This window comes from Telmatherina bonti (genome assembly GCF_933228915.1).
Source record: "Telmatherina bonti genome assembly, chromosome: 9".
In the NCBI taxonomy this organism is placed as follows: Eukaryota; Metazoa; Chordata; class Actinopteri; order Atheriniformes; family Telmatherinidae; genus Telmatherina; species Telmatherina bonti.
In genome coordinates this window covers 24,473,076-24,495,086 of record NC_136627.1, presented here as the reverse complement: position 1 = coordinate 24,495,086, position 22,011 = coordinate 24,473,076, and the positions used below count along the sequence as shown (strand labels likewise).

At 37.5% G+C, this 22,011-nt stretch overlaps 2 protein-coding genes across 2 annotated transcripts in view; both read left to right on the top strand.

The window, feature by feature from the left end:
* Window positions 1–918: 918 nt before the first annotated feature.
* cUnh19orf47 (chromosome Un C19orf47 homolog) lies at window positions 919–8,887 on the top strand (the record flags this gene model as incomplete). The annotated part of the gene is made up of 8 exons (XM_079245968.1): window positions 919–937; window positions 2,006–2,093; window positions 2,191–2,305; window positions 3,366–3,447; window positions 4,008–4,133; window positions 4,229–4,378; window positions 6,689–6,759; window positions 6,844–8,887. The coding sequence occupies 8 exons, from the start codon at window positions 919–921 to the stop codon at window positions 7,390–7,392; spliced, it is 1,200 nt and encodes a 399-aa protein (XP_079102094.1). The 3' UTR covers window positions 7,393–8,887.
* Window positions 8,888–11,565: 2,678 nt separating this feature from the next.
* ttc9b (tetratricopeptide repeat domain 9B) overlaps window positions 11,566–22,011 on the top strand; it is a gene marked incomplete at its 5' end in the record, with an annotated part of 29,197 nt that continues 18,751 nt past the window's right edge. The window contains one exon of the mRNA XM_079246925.1: window positions 11,566–12,025. Coding sequence (XP_079103051.1) covers window positions 11,566–12,025 — 460 coding nt within the window. The remainder of the gene's footprint in view (window positions 12,026–22,011) is intronic.

Genomic DNA, 22,011 nt, shown 5'->3' with positions numbered 1-22,011 from the left:
GTAAAAAAAACTAAACTAACATCTACCAATATCAGTATAATGCTCTTTACTTTTCTTTTAGTGTCTTCTCTTGTTATTCCTTTTAGTCGGTTCTTTATTCTCTGGTTCAAGTTGTTATTCCTTTTTTATTTTGTCGAATCCACCACTTTGTGTTACCTGCACTCTTTCGTTCCTGTTCGGTACACATCTGATTATAATGAACTAATTACAACAGGAGCTTTGGGTTCTCTTGTTCTTTGCCAGGGCTTTATTATTGTTTTGCATAGTCTTTTTGGGTTAACTTGGTTATTTTGGGCTATTTTATGTAGGTTATCGGTCTACCCTGCTGTGGCAGTCAGTGCCCTTTGTTCCAATAAATATAATTTTCTTTACGATTTCTTGTCTCTTGACTCTTCATGCTACATGCTTTACAAGCCTAGCATCCCCATCCTTCCACAGCCAGCATTGTTTTGGGTCAAAGACCAAACTGTGTCCTTGTTTCACTCGTCTGACTGAAGCTTTGTTATCATGCCGATTAATTCTGCAGTGGGCTATTCATCCTGACTACATCAGATTTGTGGTTATAATCACATACATTACTCCACAGCATGTCATAAACTCTCTGGTGCACAAGCTGTACCCCTTATGCTGAATACACTACTCACATATACTCATCCAAATATAGAGCTACCTACGACTGTGGCCAAACGACTCAAACTCATCTGATCATCAAACTTTCCTCCGGACTTTTCTTCAGCAAGCTATCTAAGTAAAATGTGTCGTAACCCAACTGCTTTGGTCGATTCACAGTCTTTGTCGCCATCTAAAGGCATCTAAAGTAAAATTTGAACCCTCTTGCTGTCTCTGCCGGATGTTGCGTTCAGGGGGAGGCGGAAGTGTTCTGTGTGCGTCTTACGTCACCATACATTTGTCGTAAACATGGCGTCAGTGACAACAGGTGAGAACATAAAGGCCCAGCCGGTCGACCATAACTCTTGCCCACAATTTAAAATTTTTATAAATTTCTGTGAGAAAATATTGCCACATGAATTATAAATATTATCTTAATAGTTTAATTGTTTGCTGTTTGTAGTAGGTATCTAAAAGGACTGCCAGCTCATTCTATTAAGGGCTAAAGCTAACGCCAGGAAAATGCTAAAAGAAACCGGTTTATATGTTGGGCTTATATGCGTTCATTGAAAATGCATATTTCTATTTAATTACAAACAAACAGTTCAGAATTATACACGGATTGATTGGCATGTTTAATTGGTGTCAAAATGGTTACGTCCTAGTTTTAAGCTACCGGTTCCCACTCAAAAATATCCATGATATCAGATTTTAATGCTAGTTTCGCAAAATGCCTTCATTCTAGGTTTATAGCCATGAAAGAGTTTTCATAGTGCCGACTGGTCTGTCATTACTGGATGTAACTTGTTCAGATAGCTGAGTGTCAAATGAGAATTTAGCCACCGTGTCAGTGTGGCTGAGTTCACCATTAACAGTGAGGACATGTTAGACAGAGCTTTGTGGTGGCAGCTGTTGTGCCTCTTTTATTTTGTATGTGTAATACAAGTCACAAGACGTTTCATAATTGGTGGTATAAATAACCTCCAGCTGCCTGTGGTCAGCACGTGTTAGACCTCAGCAGCACACTGCTGTCCACCCAAGTTTACATCTTCCACTGGAGTATGGCGTCAAGTTCCTCTCCTGCAGACTACAGTATTAGTGACAGTCTCAGTCTATTGTAGATTTGTACTTTGGAGATTTAACTTTAATGGCTTTCATTTTGCCATAAGTACAGGAAAAATATAATTTATCCAACCATTTCTCTGTCAGTTTTATGTTCTTTGCCTTTGTATAATCTGGAACTGAACACTTTGGTCTTCTTGACTGTCAGTCCTTAATTAAGCAAACAGTATTAAGGGCTTATTTACAAATTTCCTTCCAGTCTGATTATATTTTAATGTCCTTACATTCTTTTTTGGGTTAATATTTTTAAAAAGATCCTTTTCATTACCTTCAGCCACTTCAGAGTGGATTCAGTTTTTTAAAGATGCGGGGATCCCAGCTGGTCTTGCCGTCACTTATGCAGTTTCCTTTGTTGACCACAGGTAACGTAAACCTTTTTCTTTATAAACCTCATATTACACATTTCATGCATTTGTCATCTCCCTCACATTTTTTCTCTGTAACTTTATGCTACTGAAGAATTCAGAAGAACATGCTGATGGACCTAAGTAAAGACATAATGATGGACCTTGGCATTACAGTTATTGGTGACATCATTGCCATTCTTAAACATGCCAAGCAAGTCTACAGACAGGTGAGGCCAGACTTTATGTTTCAAAGTTAAAATGTTGAAAATAACTTACAAAAAGGCATTTTGATAGGGGCATATGAGTTATAGCTGTATTATAGGAATTGGGAGGAACTATCAGCACCTCACAAGTTTTAAATAAACACTTTGAACTCAAATAAAAGGATATTTAATTTTTCCCCAATGTTCAAGTCAGTGTGCTTGGTTAATCAGCTGGACTGAAACATTGGGATTTTTTTTTTTTTTTGTCCATACGTCAGAGTAGGGCTGGGCGATGTGACCAAAATCTCATGTCTCGATATAGCTCATTTTTTATCCCCATAACAATATACATAATGATATAAAATTGTTTGTGTAATTTTGTGTCAGTAATCTGTTATTTGTCAGATGTGCTTGGCAACAGCAGCAGTGATTTCCTTCCATCTTTGGGAACTATGGCCGTATAACATTTCACGGGGAAAAACCTGTTGCAGCGTTTGCGTCTGGAGTTTATGATGAGCGCTTTCGCCACCACTTGCTTTTGCAGCTTTTGCTCGTTGACTCTATTTTGTATCCTGTATTCTTTATCTTGATTCTTTAGCAGGTGCTAAAATGAGTTACCGGTAACTGTGTCGGAGTCCATGGTTGGGATTGTGAACTAATCTTGTTGTCGGTTCCACGTCGGTCTTTTTATATCCAAACTGCATCCATGCAGCAGAAATTTCCCCTCTTTTATGAACAAGCTCATCAGTTTTGGTTGGCAAGTCACCTTTTAGTGAATTATCCTGCTCTGAAACACGTCTGCTACAGTCTTTCTCCATGTTTGTTTTTATATTGCAGCGTGCATGCCATAAAGCACATCTTGACATAAGATATGGCAGCAAAGCACCTTATCGTGGTGTAAACAATAGAGCCTCATATGAAACGGTAGACATTTATTATCGTCCAAATGGTATATGGTCATATCGCCCAGCCCTACGTCAGAGCTGTATCAGACCTGTTGAAAGTACTACCTCCCAGTCAGTGTCTTCTTGTCGGGTGCTAATTTTCATATTTCTTAATTTTTTCTGTGATTGTCCTTTATCAGGACATGTGCAAAATGGCAACTGAGGCAATTTCTTCTGGACAGACCAGCCTTCAAGCAGAGCTTAGAAGAACTGCCAATACACGTAAGTAAATAACAAAAAAAAACATTATACAGATAAATTACCAGCTGTGTTTGAATTTATCCATTGCATCAGCATTGTGTCCACCACAATTGACATCCATTTAAAGGCTGTTTTCTAATATATTCATAAGTAACAATATTTACAATTTTGCCAACTTAGTGAACATTAGGAGAGTCACCCAACACACTTTTCTATTTTTATTTCACATTTCAACTCTTAAAAAAAGCCTAATGCATGTTTGTTTGAAAGTTTGCTTACATAGCTAACCTGCTTGCAGATGGCCTTTTTTTGGTCCAAATTTTTGTGTCTCTATTATGTGTATTTTCTTTGCATCTTGCAAGACCAGTTTTGTCATCTATTTGTTTTTTTAAAACCTTTTTCACATCTTCATAAAACAGAAAAAGAGATGTAGGCTGTTATTTCAAGTGACAAAGTTGTCTTTGCCTTAAGAAAGCTGGATCCTAGCTGTTATGGGTCTTCAAGCATAAGCTTTACTTAATACTTTAAATGAAACTATCCTAATCCCAGGTGTTGAAAATTGACGTGTTACTTTTTCTCAGCTGCTACTCGCATGATTGCGAATGCCTTGAGCCATGAATCCCCACCAGCCACTCCAGTTCGCCGGACTGACAACCGCCTGTCCGTTACAGTATCCAACACACAAGCAAACAAGAATAACAAAGCAGGTAATGAATAGTATAAAAAGTGTCACCTCATTGGTCCTTTATTTGTTGCCCTCTTATGCGTCTGTTCATTCCTTGTGTGTCCCCCACTTTGTCAGTTGTAAGTCAGCCTGCAGATGAGGGAAATGGTTTGCCAGCAACGAAGCGCCGACGTGTGACGGCAGAAATGGAAGGCAAGTACATCATCAACATGCCCAAAGGCACCACGCCTCGTACACGCCGAATCCTTGCCCAGCAGGCCAAAAAAGGTAGGCCTGACCCAGTGGTCTCGCCAGCAAAGCTCTGAACTAACACTACTACTCACCAGAACTAATCAATGCTTAAGTTTTCATGAAAATGCCCTCTGGCTAAATTGGAGCATCTGCCATGGTGCTGATAATCAAAGCTTGCTTAACCTTGCTTCACTTAGTAATTCAGTTTACTGTGTTTACTAACTCCTCCTCTAATCCACCTAAAATCACTTCTCCTGTTAAAATGTCCTTTTTATCCTATTTATTATTTTTATTTTCTGACATTGTAAGATATTGTCTGTCTTTACATCCTGATCTCCTGTGATTCAACGTAAATTAGCAGTTAGTTTCTAACTTATTGAGTCTATACAGAACATTTTTATCGTAATGTGTGAAGGTAATTGTAACATTTGACTTAGTGACTGGCTCTTGGTTTTAAATTTCTTTTCAATGTAAACAATAAACCTTATGACGGCATAAAAAAAATAAATAATTAAAAATTGTACTTTTCTTATTAATGGGTAGTAAATAAGTTTTGAAGTTAAGCACGAATCCCAGATAAATGACAAAGGTAGATAACATATTTAACTGAAAACTGACTATATTTTCCAGACTACAGATTGCTCCAAAGTTTAATACCTATCAGTCAAAAAATGGAACATGAAGAGAAAAAAAAAAACATACGCAAACAATGTCTGACTTTCAATGGTTAAATTTTTATAGAATTTTCTTTATAATGATTTTTGTCAGATTTAAGTTATTTCTGTGACCATTGTCAGATTTTCTTTCATTGACCGAAGGCTACCAACAATTTTGTCCACATTTGTATAAGTCTCTCTGTATTATAAGTCCTATTTATTAAAAAGATCGACCTGCAAAGTTTTTTGTTTTAATTTCTTCAGGAACTACCAGAGCGTCAAGATGTAACTGCATTGTTGACAAACCAGCACATTGTTCTGGCCATCTTGCTTTCACCCCGTAATAAAATCTGCTTATTCAGCAAGAGTAACCTCTGCTTTTTGCCAGTCCCTCAGAAGTTTCTCACTCCCTCTAAGCTTTCATTTTTGCTGCTTTATTACTATTTTTGGTTGTATTGTTTAAGTTGTTCAGTGGTAGAGGAACAACATATATTTGCCATAAACCTAGAACGCCCTCTTATGTCTGTCTTTACATATTTTGAAAAAAACTCTATATCAGTCAAAAAAACGCATAATGAAGAGAAAAAGACATATATAAGTTGCAACCTAACTATAGTATAAGTCACAGGAGTACCCAGTCTATAAAAAATAGTCTCACTTACAGTCTCAAATACTGTAACTCAGAATTTTTTTTAACCCTGAGTATACACAACAATATGGCCTCAAAAAAGTTATCTACTGTTAGTGAAGATTTAGCATGGACAAATTCATTAAAAGGTTATTAAAAATGCAGTTACTCTACATCAAAAAGTAGCACAATTAATAAGCATTATACTGATATTGGTAGATGTTAGTTTAGTTTTTTTACAATATCAGTACTGGTTTGATAAGTAGGTAACACTGGGGGGTTTTTTAACTAAAGATGCAATGTCAGCATTGTGGTCTTTTTTCACAGTGCTGACAGAACATGCTCAAAAAGTAGAATTCAGTATTTGCTGAAGTAATGTGAGTATGATGCCATGTAAAATAATTGTTTACAACCACATTAAGCATCCCAACAAAAACTCCATGTGGTTAATTATATGGAACTGGAGAACAAAGCAAACTAATCCCATCATACAGCTGGTTTTTGGATGCTTTGGTTTTGATCTCTCTGTTTTTATACACTAAAAGACTTTGGGGAAACACGGACAACCTATGGTATCAGTGTCAAGTTTTCTTGCAAATACAAGTGAAAAGACCACATGAAGATTAACTTTGAGGTTATGAACCATCATGCTTGTGGTAGAAAGAGTCCTGATTTGCAAAACAGGATAAAGACTTTTATGAATATTAAAAAAAAATCCTTCTGCGAAAACAGCTGGAGAAAAAGTTGGACTTTGTACTGCCTAAATCAAATATTATAACCACCTTACACTAAATACTTTACAGGGATTTGGGATAAATAGCAGAAATTATGTTAAATTCCTTATTTGTGGGTTACAAGCCTGATGTGCATACTGGTATTAAGAATGCATTAAAACAGTCTTTTTGTAACACTGTTTTAGGTTTTTGAGATTGGGTGTGTTGCAATTGTCGCTGATTATTTGATATTGCTAATGGAAAAGATAAATAGGAACCAAAGCCATCAGAGTCTAGCTAACAACTTTGTGTTGGAAATAAAACTTTGTTTCTTGTTTTTCTTTAAAAGGTTTGAAGCGTACCTCTGTTTTTGAAAGACTTGGAGCTGAATCGAAGGTTGAGACAACAAGTAACAGCAAGGTGAGGCCTGTCAGCACATCTTAAAAGTCACTGCCTTATAATAAAGCTGAGTTCTGAGTTTATAATGTGTTCATTCTTTTGCAGCCCACTGGTGTGTTCAGTCGCCTTGATGGAGGTGATGAAAGCGAAGACACACCAAAGACCGAAAATACAACTGTAAACTTGAATGAAGATGATGATAGTGATGGAGAAGGCTCTGTCCTCCAGTATGCTGGTGTCCTCAAGAAATCCCGTCCATCCCAGAAGAGAAGGCTGGCTACAAAAGCGGCACCAATGACCCTGCGACGTCTGGGAGGCAAATTTAAACTACCTCCATCCGATTCTCCATCATGCTCCTCTACCTCTTCCCAGAATGGTGTCCCGCCTGTTAAGATTAGTGTTCTTCAGAGACTGGGCAAGCTCCCTGCCACAAATGCTGCTGTGTCTTCAACGCCTGCTGATACACAGGACAACAGGGTCACCAGCACTAAACCCAGAGTACAGGAGAGATCCACCATAGCAAGCTCCAAGGTCAGCAGCAGCACTGGGGCCGGGGGGGCAGCAGCAGCAGCAGGAGGAGGAGACTCGGGGGGGGCCAAAATGGACGTCAAGGCTGTCAGCGTTTTTAAGCGACTGGGCAATAAGAAAACCTAAGACACTCTGTAAAAAGTAAACTCTTTCTAGACATTCTTTATAGGGTTTGTATCGGCACCTTTTTGCATTTATCTTGCTATATGCAAGACTGCAAATGATTATTTACTGAGTTTTTGTTTGTTTTCTTCCCCTCAGTTTATGGAAAGTTAAAATACAGTTTTAGGGAATCTTAAAGCTATTTTTTTCCCTTTTTTTTTTAAACACATAAGTCACTCTGCCATTTTAGTAATTTGTTTAGTGTCCAAATTTTAATTATGAAGACTTGTTGTGCTACTAGTAGGCTATTTATCATGTCTCAGTCATATCTGCCATTTACTGTATTTTAGAAGTATGTATTTGAGTAAATTTGTAAGCTTAAGTTATGAGCATGAGATGACTTGCCATGATGGTGGTTTTACTTTTTACTGCTAACTATTCATATAAGATTTCTGCTGCCTAAACTTCCTTTTCTCAGATTCCTGTTTACTGAATACAGCTGAGCTGTAGAAAGTGTTTGTCCTCCTACTGATCTTGACCTGTGACAAAAATAGGAACATGGTGATGAAGTTCAACCTTATCGAACATTTTCACTTTCACCTTCTCTACTACAGTACAGTGTTTTCTATAATCTCCAACTTGAAAACCTCATCAATAGAATTTTATTTTGAAATGCACTGTATAGATTTGTTAGTCTGGATATCCTTCAGAACAGAAGAACATGATCTGTTCTGATGCTTATTTTCTATGTGGACATTGTAATATCCAAGTAGAGAACCTCAGATGTGCCATCAAGCCTGGTGTTGGGGGCCACTGTACTTTAGCTCCACTTGTTACTTCGCCCAGCCCACATATGGGTTCATTATTACCAGAGCTTTTCACACTGTAAATATTTTTTAAAGTTTTTTTATTGCGTTACGACAACAAAGCAAACGCAAAAAGAGCAAAAGATGCCATAAACTATTAAAACAATGTTTAACATATTGAAAAGATGTTCAACAAAATTTACCTGAAGAACAATTAAATCAGGAAATGTGCCCCAATGTCTGAGCTGTTTTATTTTTTTGGTCTTCAAAGGAAATATTACTGCCCATTTCAGTGGCATCAGCTGAAACTCTTCATGATCTGTAAATGTTACCAGTAACAGTAACCTTTTATTAAGTTGCTCGTTAACCTGTCCACTTTTTAAACATCCTCTTTATTCATAGAGGATTTGTAGCAGCACATTATTTCTTCACAACTGATTGGTGGGAGTATTATGGTAATTATCTTTCATGAGAAGGTGCTATCTACTACAGCAAGAAATTCTTAACAGCCATATAATAAAAGTTACTACTGTCATTAAAAGTTATACATCCACTAAAAAAATCAAACACATGTATTTATGGCTATGTCAGCATGCTTTGCAAATGTACCTGCATCTCATTAATGTTTTTAATCAAAACTTTTGATGAAATTAAATTTTCTGAATTGTCAAAAGAAGTCTGACCACCTCAAATTCAAGGAATTTTGAATAATTATTTCCACATAAGATTTAAAATATGACAGAATTCACTTAAATATGAGTTTGATTGTTTTTTTCCCATGCTATAATGCCCATGTTATATGTATTTTGAGCTAAAGTACCTCAAACATTCATTTAAAAGGCAATTTGAACTCCCGAGGGGTGAAAAAAACTTTAGATAATTAAAGACATTTAAAAAGAAGCAATATTCCTTTTTTCAAACTAATGATTTTGAACAATTTATGTTTAGATAATGTTTTATGATCCCATTGTAATGAAGTAAAGTTGGATGATCAAGGAGGAACATTTTGAAAAATTCAGTTAAACATTTATTTAAAGTTCAGTGAGGATTTTTAGCATTAACGCATGTCTGATGTCCGGACTTTTACGTGATTTATCATCCTGATATACCACATAAGCCTGATCCATGAACCAGCAAATGTGAAACTTAACGCTTGTTTTTCACTCAGCACTGGAGTCAATTATGCTCCAGTGCTGAGTTGATCTTATGTAAGACTGGTTTATCTCTGCCGGTTTATCACTCACAATAATCAATACAAAGATGAGTAAATAGTCTTGGGGTACAGAAAAATCGAGGGAACCCAAGGTGTCATACAAGGTTGTAATTTGTGGACAAAAACAAACAAAAAAAGAAAGAAATACACAAAAGGATTTTAAACACTACTATTAAGCAAAGAATAATAACTTGAGAAAGAAATTTGATCAAAATAAGGTAGCATAATATGATTATAATTATACCTTCTGTGTTTTTAATGAGGTAAAAAAAAAAGTATTAAACATGGTATGTCATTTTGTTATTTATCAAATCAAATTTAAGTCAAGATTCAGTAAACAGTGTGAAATGCCAAGTACAGTTAATATTTCTAATTAAAAACTATAGGAGCAGTATATACCTGTACATTCGAATACTGGTTGCTGTCTTTCCTTTTTTTTTTTTGTTTTTGTTGCTCTCACTTTGTGTGTTTGTCCTTCTTTTAATGTTGTGTTATTTTACACAATGTAAATATATGCATCGAAGGGGCACTGGTTTGCCTTCTGTATATGTTTATATTTTATTTCTAAAAAAATTAATAAAGACTTAAGTGGAAAAAAAAACAAAAACTATAGGAGCAGCAGGTACTGATAATCCCTTAATTATTTGATCTTCAGCAGGTATGAGCAGCCTTGTAAAAGTAGATCTTTGTAAAGAAGAGTATGCCAGAATCCTATGATGATCACACAGATTAAGTATTTATGCTGAAGCTGGTCTACAAACACCTTATCCCTGAAAGAAGGTGTAGTTGCTTCTTACCATGTATAAAGCAAACAGAAGTAGACCAAAAAAGCAGAAATGTAACACCGCATTTCTGCTTTATTTTTAAATATAGTGTTACATTTCTGCTTTCATAGGGTTTAAGTTTAAATATATAAAATGTTTTTTTGTTTTTTTTATAATCAATTAACTACTACTAATGATTAATTAATTATAAAAACTGGTCCAGAATCACCATAGTTTGGTTAAAGGTTCTTTTGTGTCTCTTTCAGTTTTGATCTTGGTCTGTAATGCAAGTGTGTCCTTCTCCCCTTGTGCCCATGAGCCTGTTGTTGTTAAAAACACGCATTCGTCACTTCTCTGAGGGGGATGATGATCAGTAAAATGACAGGAAATTAGATTTTTCATTTTGTGTGATCTGTGCAGGGATATGGCTACTTGTGGGCTCCATAAACCTGTGTTACAAAACATCAAAATAGGTGCAACTGACATTATTTCCCCTTGAGGTCGCTCTCCTCCTCCTTGTCATCATGTTCCCTGCAGGCTCCTGCACTCCATTTCCATCTCCTGAAAATCTTATCATCTGAAGCCATCAGGTGCTTCTTTTTGGCTACAGTAATGTTTATACTGGCGGCATGAGCTAAAGAGGTTTAACTTTAAACGTAAATTATCATCTGCTTTTTTCTTTTTCTTTTTTTTATCCCGGAATTCATATTTATAGCCTATTTATTTATTTTCTATTTCATTTTGTTGTAATTGCGAGACCTATCTACTTCTAAACAAAGGAAGGAAAGTGATCCGCAGTTTTTTCGTGGGCCATCAATTAATTATTTGACACAATAGGAACCTGAAAAGCTAATAACTGAACTGGTCAAAAATCCCACCTTTGCTTTATGGACTAATAAAAAAAAAAATAGAGAAGGCTGTAATAAATATCGATAGACAGTAATTATTGGTATTATGTCCCTCACATGTTAACAATAAGCAACATGTTCCTCACTATTTTATTCCTTTCGGTTTTGCTTGTTTTGACAGACAAAAAAAAAAATCATCTGCAGCAACGCCTCACGACTTCTCTTATTTCCCACAATGCTACGCGGCAGGGGTTGTGCGCTGTCTGTGGTTCTGAAGCTGCGTGTGTCACTGAGGTTGCAACCATCCACACGAGCATCCTTCCGTGAGAGGACCAGAACGGCGAGGAGCAGGAAGATTTAAAGCTGGTTAATTCAGGATGTTTCCACCAGCTCCTCTTATGCATCATATTTGTTTTTAAGAACCGGAAGTTTCTACTTTCCCTCTTGAAGCAGAAACAACAAACAGAGGCGCCTGGAGCCTTTTTTCTCGGCTGTTTTTTGAGGCTTGTCGTGTCTCCGGTGGCGCCGCCTGCCCAGTCGAATCTGCGTCCTGTCCCGCATCCTTTATGCACAGCACGCTGCTACGGTCCTCCCCAACAAAACACACATTCGTGTCTGATCATCATGGACCGCTCCAGCCGCCTTCACTGAGAGACATGGAAGCCAAACAACACCCCATAAAAAGTCTAAAAAGCTACCCGGAGACCGGCGGCCGGAGCCTTGCAGCAGCTGCCGGAGGGGACGGAGGTGGGTATCGTGCCGGTTCAGGTGAGATGGAGATGGAGGTGAAGATCCAGAAAGCCATCGACTTCAAGGTGGAGGGTCATCGCTGCTACAAAGAGAAGAAATTTCGGGAGGCGATTGGCAAATACCACCGGGCGCTGCTGCAGCTCAAAGGTGTGCATGTTGTCGATGGGACGACGGGTTCCGAGGTTAACCTGCTCAATCAAGCTGCGGCCAAGCTGACCGAGGAACAGCGGAGAGCTGTGGAGAGCACCGAGATCGAGTGCTACGACAGCCTGACAGGTGAGCGGTGCAGGTACACCCACCAAACGCTCCAGTTTCGGGAGCCGCGAGGTGCTGCTGACACCATTGTTCGTTCCGGTTCAGAGGGTTCACTCAAGCTACTGGGCTGTAGTTATTTCTGCAGGTGCATGCTTTCTGTTGTGCAGAGGCATGGTAAATAATCCTGCTGCTGTGGGAGCGCAAGAATGCCGTATGTTTATATTCAAGGAGGACAAATTGTGCTGATCTTAGTGGAAATAAGAAATTATTGGACCACCAGTGAATCATTTAGCCAAAAAATGCCATTTTCAGATATAAGTGAGTAATGCCACTGTGTAAAAATGAGCAGGTCTTGTAATACTAATACACAGGCTTTACAGTTATTTGTGTGTGTGTGTGTGTGTGTGTGTGTGTGTGTGTGTGTGTGTGTGTGTGTGTGTGTGTGTGTGTGTGTAAGTGTGTGTATGTGTTGGGGGGGTAAACAAACATTAGGCTGTATAAGCTTTGTTTTCATTATGTATATCGGAGATATCCGTTTTTTCGTAGGAGTCTGAGGACAGGGAATAAAAGGTTGTGTTTTAAACAGAACAACAGGTTTCCCAGGGAAATCTGTTGTTCTGTTTCCGTCCATCACTGTAGAAATGTAAAATGACATTTATCAATATTGGGTGTGACAAAAATAACCCCAATGAACTGATTAGAGTTCAAATCATGAATATCTTTTACTATCAACTGTTTACTTTTCAGTCATACTTCAGGGTTTTTATGGTCAAGACCAAAAAGAAATCTCTGTGCTTGAGATAACATGGTGTAGAATTACTAAAATAAGGTTGCTTTGTTGTTGTTGTTTTGTTTTGTTTTTTTAAAGTGAATTTAGAAAACAATTATATAAAAAGGAAGCAAGAGGTATTGCCAAACTTTGATGTAAAGCCTATAACTAAAGCCTGCAGTGTTAACAGCAGGTTCTGTTGAATACTGGCACCCAGAAGGGCCTGACCATGGTTGTGAATAATGGTGCACACTAGAGCAGTGGCATCAGGTTATTTATGGGACATCATAACCTATGTGAATGTTGACATTTTGGGCCATGAGTGTGGCGATGTTATGTGTCATGTCTGCGCCAAGCACCATTCAGTTTGGTTGCCATGATGCATTGGTGGTTGCTGCTTCTGTGCAGCATTCAGGGCCTGTCTGCAGCCTGTGGGGACGCCACTGTGGTATGAAGGAAAGATGGGGGAGGGAGTGAGGGAAGAGAGAAAAAACAAGGAAGTAAAAATGAGTGTAAGGAAGTAAAAAGCCAGGATGAATCAACTGATGGTGGAAATAAGACAGACAGAAAGGATAAACAGAAAGAAAGGATGTCATTTTGAGAGGAATAAAAGAGGGGGTAAGAGAAGGAGAAGTGGATTGCTACTATGTGACCAAGGTCCATATTTACCATGACAAACAGATTTTCTCCTGTTAATATTATTCATGTCCTCCCATCACTACTCATTCAGGCATGCATGAGCACAAAACCCCAATTAAACACTCCTTTTTTGTTGATGAATATATTTAAATCAGTTATGTTTTGCAATCATTCACTAATTCCTGGAATAAGAGGTTGACGTCAGGCTGCTTTGAATACCAGGTAATTGGGTTGGTTTGTGTGGCCCATTGCTGGGATTCCCTGGCATCAAGGCTGTCTTTTGAATGCAGGCACTCTTCATACTGACTTTCAAGATTATTTTTTTACTCACTCATGTTGGCTGTTAGGAAAACAAATGTGCATAAATGTTCTCTGGAGCATCTCAAATCTATCTGTGTTACCACTTGTATTCAGTACTGTCGCACTTGTGATTTGATCACCCAAATACACGGGTGTGATTTTTCAGTACGTATGTACTCGGCAAATTCACAGACATAACAGTCATCTGTAAATTAAAGAAAATAATAAACAAGATACAAAAGTAAAGCAAATATCAATCAACAACATGCACTTTTATCCACCTGGCAATAAATTTAAACAATATGAATAAATTACTGTATGTATTCAAAAGTGCTGTTGGTTTATTTTATAAAATGAGCCAAAATTGTGTCAGACTTTGCAAGGAATTGGCTTTTCAGCTCAAGTCCAGATTAATTAGCAGATCTTACACACACAGACTGCAGAACTCTATGAGCTTTGCTGGATCTGAAATGTTAAAACTCATGCAAACTGCATTACTTCACACTTAACAGATAATCATTCAATTACCATTTTTTTTCACGACTTAATATGGTTATTTCACAAAATTAGCTGATATACACAGAAAAGTTACTTTTTAATAATAACATCAGTGCAAATAGTTAATGATAAAAAAAAAAAAACAGTGAACCTGCTATGTGTTTTATCTGAGCTTTGTCTTTCAGTTTACTGGGAAGGTCTATGATGTTACTTCTGGTCTGTATGTACATGTATATGTATACATAATTAATGATTTACATAACCATGAATCATGCATTAAGTTAGGGAGTAACTGATAATTATATGTAATTTCATTGTATGGTTTAGGAAAGAAGTATTGTAATAAAAGGTCTTGAGTTTTGGGCTGCACTGACAACTTAGTGTTGAATGATGTCAGCTTACCACATTAAATTCTTTAATCCTTCAGTCACAGCCCACACACAGTTTAATAACAGTACTCCTGGTAACTGTACTGTTTGTACAGTTACTTGCATATATTACTGAAAGTCGTGCAGTTTACATAAAATGAAAAATGTAGGGAAATGACTATTTAAATTGATCACAATTGCATTTTACAAATTATTATACTGTACTTTTGTGTTTTTTTGTGACAGCTGAAGTTTTCTCTGCAGTTTGTACTGTGGAGGGTTCATACAACAATGTTGAGATAGTGTGCTTGAACTAAAAAGAGATATCCTGCCAGGGCAGCAGTGGGTCAGGAGGTGGAGCAGGTTGTCCAATGACTGGAAGGTCCTGCAGTAATCCTCCTGGGTAAAAGACTTCACCTGCCTTGCCTAAGGGCTGGCATCGCTGTGTCCATCAATGTGCCCACGGCAACTGTGGCTACACTTGTAACTTAACATCACCAAGTATAAATGAGAAGTAAATGACAATGGTATGGTGCACTGAATGATGTGCCCATGTTAAAATAAAGAACCCCTTACAGGAAGAGGCAGGATAATGAAGTAATAAAGACAAAAAGTGGAAATGAAACTAATAGGTGCCTTTTAAAGAGGTTAAGTAATTATTTTAAAAACCTGCTGAACAATGTAGTTTTTGGTACAGGAGCAAACCGTGCATTTTAGGAGCTATTTTAAGCTGTGGGTTAATACACATTTGATACACTCTTTACACTAGTGGGAAGATATCTACAGTGCCAGCATGGTAATAAAGGAACATGTTGTCCAAATACAGCTGCATGCACTCTCAGAGAAATGTGTACATGTACCTTTAAGAGTACAAAGGCTTGTCATTAGGCTGCAACCTACAAAAGTATTTCTGTTGTGCCCTTAATAGAGGGTACTCATTGTACCTTCGCAGTTTGTACCTTATTAAGACCAATATTGTACCTCTGGTCATGTCTTGTACCTTGATTTAAAAACAGAAAATGTCTCCCATCTCAGTCCAAAAGGAAAATAAGCTTTTTCTCTCTCATACACACACTCACATTCACATGCCAAAACAAATCAGGCAATGTGAGGTTCACTGTCTTGCACAAGGCAACTTCATTCAGAATAAACTGTAGAAATACAAACTATTTATTACTTGGGAACTTAAAAAACATAAAGATTTGTACATGCTTAAAAATATTGATATATCTGAAGCCTCTCAGGATTTGTCATGGTATTTGGAAACCTTCAGCACATTATTTCAAATATCTGTTTAATCATAAACTGTGACTAAGACAAAGATTCATTAAGGAATGAAGAAAAGTGCAGCATCGAGAAATGTAGTGCATGGGACATTATCAAAGCTATTTTTATTTTGATAATGTCCTACATCATCATATCTTTGTTGTAATACTTCTATTTATTCTCCTAATCTAACACAAAGACATATGAAAACAGAGTAATAAAGAAAAGAGCTAACGCTCTAAATATATTGACTGAAAATAAAACTTTAAAGTCTTGCATTGGCCAAGTTTTTATGAGGTTATTGCTATTCAGTAAGTGATGTTTCAGAAAAATAAAGAAGAAACTTATTTAAGAGGGAAAGGACATGTAACTATAACTAATAAAGTAATTTAAATGATTTTTTAACAGAAGGTTTTATAAATCCCATTAATTCCCATTAAATGCTGGGTACAACGTTGTTTGTAGCCCTTGATGTAAGGCTCCATCTGCTTACCCAGAGTTCTGATGGGCAGGCAGTGGTCACTATGGTCATGAGTGAGGTGCAGCCGTTTCATTGGCTAGCTCTCCCTGAATCTGGCGTATTACAGGAGGGTAACAACCAAACCAGTACCAGTCTCACATCACGTGTGAGGCTGATTGCATGTCAGCAGTTGTGTGAGAGTGTATTTGCTGGTGTTCATCCATGTAAGTGTGTTTGTTTGTTTCTGCATTCACAGGCTTGAGAAACAGCATCTTGCTCGAGGCATGCAGCGAGCGAGTGTGTGTGGCTTTGTTTTGTTCTTCAAGTCTTACCATACCCACTGCTGTTATTTCTGATTTTGTTTAAGCAGTGTCTCAGTGCAGACATTGCGAAGCGATGTGAATGTCTTTCCTTATCTTTTGACTTTGTTGTGATGAGGGCATGCTCCTCTTGCTGACTTTGTGTGTCATTCATCAGTGAATAACATATAAAACACCATTTATTTCAGTCGGCTGAACTGATTTTCAATTATTTGGTGTTTAGTTTGTAATATCGCTGTAAATTCTTCTATATGTGTCCATCAAGGCTGAGATCTGGTGTCTTAAAGGGCTGAAACATAGGACTTATATGACTTCCGTTCGTTACTTTCAGCTTTAAACCATTTAGTGATGCCTTTTGCTATATGTTCTGGGCATTTTCATGCCAGGACCGTGGCCACTCCCATCAGAGTATAGAAATGTGTCATCATAGCATAAAGGTGATCATTCAGAGCAGCTTTGTATTGGTTTACAGTGATTCTCCTTGTTAAGGGGCAAGTGGAACATACCTGGTCAGCAAAATGTATTTTTCAGCACAAAACAGATGAACCAACTGTGAGGGTCAAGCTTTTAGACCTGTTCTGTTCTCTTGGTGAGCATCACATATGCACTCCTATCAGAATAAACTCTCCTGACCATATCTCTTGTTTACACATCTTTGTTGTTAAATACAGATGGTTTTTCATTATTAAACTCTCAAATGTGCATTCATCTTGTACTCAGGTGTCTGTGCACAGCTGCCTGACTTTAATATTCATCTTTTTGTTGTTGTCAACCAGCTGTTCCAACAGCCAGATCCAATCCAGGACTGGTATTCACAGTTCCCTGAGGAAGAGTTGCTCTTTTGTTTTTTCATAGTCAGCAATTATGGGCTTTGGCCACAATTTACCAAAGGCCATTTACTGATGACGTTGTTACCATATGAATACAGCTGTCCGTTTAGGCATTGTTTCTGCTGCAACCTGATCTCATGTTTAACAGCTACCACAGGACTAAACTAGCAGCTTTTCAATAAAGGCTCATTGTAGCACGACTCATTTGCCTTTGTCTATACGGAGCTTAGGTAATCATGTAGGCATTCAACATTCAGCCATACGATGACATTTAACCGCCACATGTCACAGCATAATTACATTATTCACTTATGATGTCCTGCTACATGACAACATGCAAACATTTCTCATTATTGATTTGGTCTTGGGGAAGAGATGAGGGGTAAAGGATTTGGTCTGGCTGCCAATTTTCTTGGAAGAGACGACAGGCAACAATGACCATTACTTTTTTCTGATTGATCTCATTTGCAGATTTTTAGAATTACAATTTAGTAAGCTTTTGATCTTGCTAAATATATACTTTAGGTTATAAATATACATCTACATAAAACAAAAGCCTACATGTACATTGGTATGTTACAATTCATAATTCCAAGTTGTGATGCTATGTGGTCTAGTGTACTGATCACTGTCTTGTGAGACCAGGAGGCCAATTAAAACATGAGCAGGTTGCTGACATCTTTTTCTTGACAATGATCCCTAATTTAAAGTAGCTTTTTCCTTTTTTTGCACTCTTAATATACTGGGCCCACTCGCCCTCTGTATGCACGCTGGAGAATTTGATTGATTTGTTATATGTATTATTGCAACCTGCAGCTCAGTGTGTAAAGGGATCTGCATTAATTAGTCCTCTCTGCTGATTTCTTTAAAATTGTACTTTTTTTAAATCACCTATTGATAAGTTGTATGATAAGAAGAGAAAATAGAGCAAAAGAGAGATGAGAGACTGAATGTATTTTTGAGAACAATATTACAAGTGAAAGTGTTTCACAGTACGTGGAGACATGAATGTGTTTTCAGAGAAATATGTATTAGTGGCAACAGTATCATCTGATTCTGTCAGACAGAATGAAGACAGAAGATAAATGACCTATTTGCTGGCCTTGTTAAGGAGAACCAGAGTTGGTGTATCCCTGCAGGGCTGTATCTAATTGGGTTACACCACCACTGTCTCTGACTGCTGCAGTTCACAGTGGTGCAACATGTTGACCAGAGGGAGATTGCCTGCTAGAGCGCCTGATCCATCCATCCATCCATCCATCCATCCATCCATCCATCCATCCATCCATCCATCCATCCATCCATCCATCACAAGCACCCAGTCATGCACACACAGAACAAACAGATGTGGCTGCAGCTTGTTTGCTCTTTCCATTGGTATTGGTCATGAAGGAGTGCTTTCAACAGCATATAATTTAGATGCTGTCGTAAGTTGTAATTGGTTCAGATATACATTAGAGAGTGCACATAAAATAAAAAAGGTAGCAGGATGGTGTGATCATGTTGTGAGAGCAATCATTCTGACTTTTCATTATTCCTGCTTGTTCTGTTCTCTGCCTGAAACCTGCCTTTGTACCTCCCGACTGATTCAATCTGTGAATGAGTCATAAGTCACAGGCTTGGGAGAGACGCAGCAGGGGGGACAAGTTAAACTGTTTGTTTCATAACACCAGACACCTTGTCCACTCACAGTCGCTTTGCTTTACTTATTGATGCTCCAGCAGTCTCTGCATGATTGTTATGTAAAAAGAAAAGTTAAAGGAAAGAAAGAAATATAAACTGTTTATACGTATATATATATATATATATATATATATATATATATATATATATATATATATATATATATATATATATATATATATATATATATATATATATATATATAGGCAAGCAAGATAAAATTGTATTTGCTTTAATATGTAGAAGTTACTTTGGCACTGGAAATTTATCTTAACAAGATGATCAAACTAGTGTTTTCAGAAGCTTGCTGGGATGTTGAAGCTATAGAATCTTATCCTGCCTTGAGCATTTATTATCAGTGAAATCCACATTTCATTTCATTTATTGTGAAAAAAGAAATTGCATATGTTGAAAATGACCACATCCAGCACTGAGAAAGTTATAAGACCCAGTTACCTTAGGTAATTGATTTTAATTGTTTCTTTTAAACATGAAAAAGTCACTAAAGCACCCATACTATGACACTGAGAGTTTTACTTTTTATATACCTAACAGGCCAACTAACATGATGATTTAGCTGAAATATTACAGGCGACAAAAAGAAATTAATTTTTACTGGATGCAAACTTACCATTTGATAGGTCACGTTAACTATAATTTTAATTTAAATTGTGTTGTGTTGTGTGAGATGATCCACAGACAGAGCCTACTAACCTGTGTTGAGCTGACATTCTGCTTTTCTAACACTAACCATATAGTTTTGCACCTCTAAACCGAATCAGGTACATTGATTCTAGCCCTAACATTTAGTTTTAATTTCATAATAGCCATTAGTTGGTGACATAAAAAATAGGAAAGTAAGTAATCACAGGATTAGAACAGTAGACCTGACCTTGAGTATTTAGATAACCAGTCCTGGAGATTATGAAATGCCAACTATTTCTATCTACATAGAATCACAATCCATTTTATATGTTATTTTATCTTGTTTAATTTTATTTTCATTTTTTTTAACCAGACAGAAAAAACAGAAGGGTGCTGTCAGTGGTGGTGTGTGTGTGTGTGTGTGCTTTCGAATGACGTCAGTGATGTATTACACTGTAGATGGGGAGTTTTCATCCGTCCACTCTGACACACTGCTAGAAAAACAGTCAATGCCTGCTTACAGAAGAGAGGAGAAAACTCCTCCCTTTCATCTTCTGCCAGCTCAGTCACCAGGGGATGTGGTGGAGTGCATGAGATAAAGGTAGAAGAAGAGCGATGAGGGAGGAAATGGGTTAAAATTGGGGAAAATATGGATTGTATAAGCGGCTGGGAGTAGGAGGACTTTGCTGTAGGAGAAGGGAGGAGATAGATGAGAGGTGCCATGTAAGGGTTACAAGGGGGATGGGGGAGGTTTGGTTGGTGTTTTTCCTCCCTCTGTGCATGTACGTCTGCCATTGGAGGGGTAGCCAGAGCAGAGTGGTGAGAATGTAGAGTGCCAGAGCTGCAGATGGCACTCCTCCTACTGTACTGCTCACACTGTAATATCCTCCCTATACCAAACCTATGAATTAACTCAGAGCTTAAAAAGGAAGAGATTTTAAAAATGGGGAAAAGTGAGAGTCAGCAGAAAGGTTTGGATAGTATTGAAAGGTGAAAAACTGGACTACACCTGTGAAATATGATGAGATTAGGTGAAATAAGTTAGCGGTGAAAAGTACGGTAGAAATGAGGAGGGAAGTGTTTGCCCTCAATGACCTCCAAGTCAGAAACATTTTTCCGAGCTACTTTTGTTTTGATATTTGTTGCTGGGGGAGATCCATTTTAGACCAAACTGGTTTGTATCACAGCCCAGACTGGCCCGGGTGACAGCTGTCACAAGAGTAAATAAAATCAAGTTATCTGTCAGAATATCTAATAATATATAATGTTCTTTATAGATTTTCAAACCTGACAAAGTCTAAAACTGCAAGTGACTCACTGTCAAGTTTTAGCAATCACTTATTTACAGAATTTCACCTTTACACCATGACTTTAGTCAACCCCCAGCTGTCATTGGTTCTATTTTGATAAATAAAAGCAGGTTTAAAGCAGGTTTAAACCACTTACTTTTCAGCTCCCTTTAATTATCTTATCTTGAGAAAATATCTCTTGATAATTTATCTCGTTATCACAAGAAAACATTCCTCATTATCTTGATATGACGAGAAAATTACTTTATCTCATGATTATGATTTTAAAAACTAATGTAGAGCACACCCCTCTCTTGTCTTTCTTGGAACGCCTTACGTATTGCCAATAACGTCTTGTCACACTGTATGTTTTATATATAATGTTCTTGACTTGTAAGTTCTTCCCTTAGATGGACTGTCATTTGTCTGAAATATAAATTGAAAGTGTCTGTCAAAGCTCTTTTTTAGCTGCTAGTTGAAAGTCATGACATCAGCTGAGAGCAAGCTGAACCCTTTTTCTGACACCGCCGGACAGAAATGCAGAATTTTCATCCTCTATAAGCCATCAGTAATGAGAATTTGCTGTAGCTGCTTGTGTATCTCTAACTCCCTGTGCTCCAGTGGACAGCACAGAGTAAACCAATTTGTTGTTTATATTTATCTGCAGACTTCCATGATGATAAAGAGCCATGCTGGTCACTTTCTGTGCTTTTCCTCAACCAGCTCTGTCTTGATACTGAATGCTTTATTACATGCACTGCCAGGGGTTGACATTGAAAACTTGTCCTTGTTAAACACAGTTTCAGATGGCAGTGAAATGTGAAGACAGGGCTGAGGCTGCCTCAAAGATACAACATACCTGATTAGAAAGCTTTTATCAGTTTTTATTCTTTTAACTGTGGTTTTTATTTTTAACCATATATTGTATTTGAATGTTTTT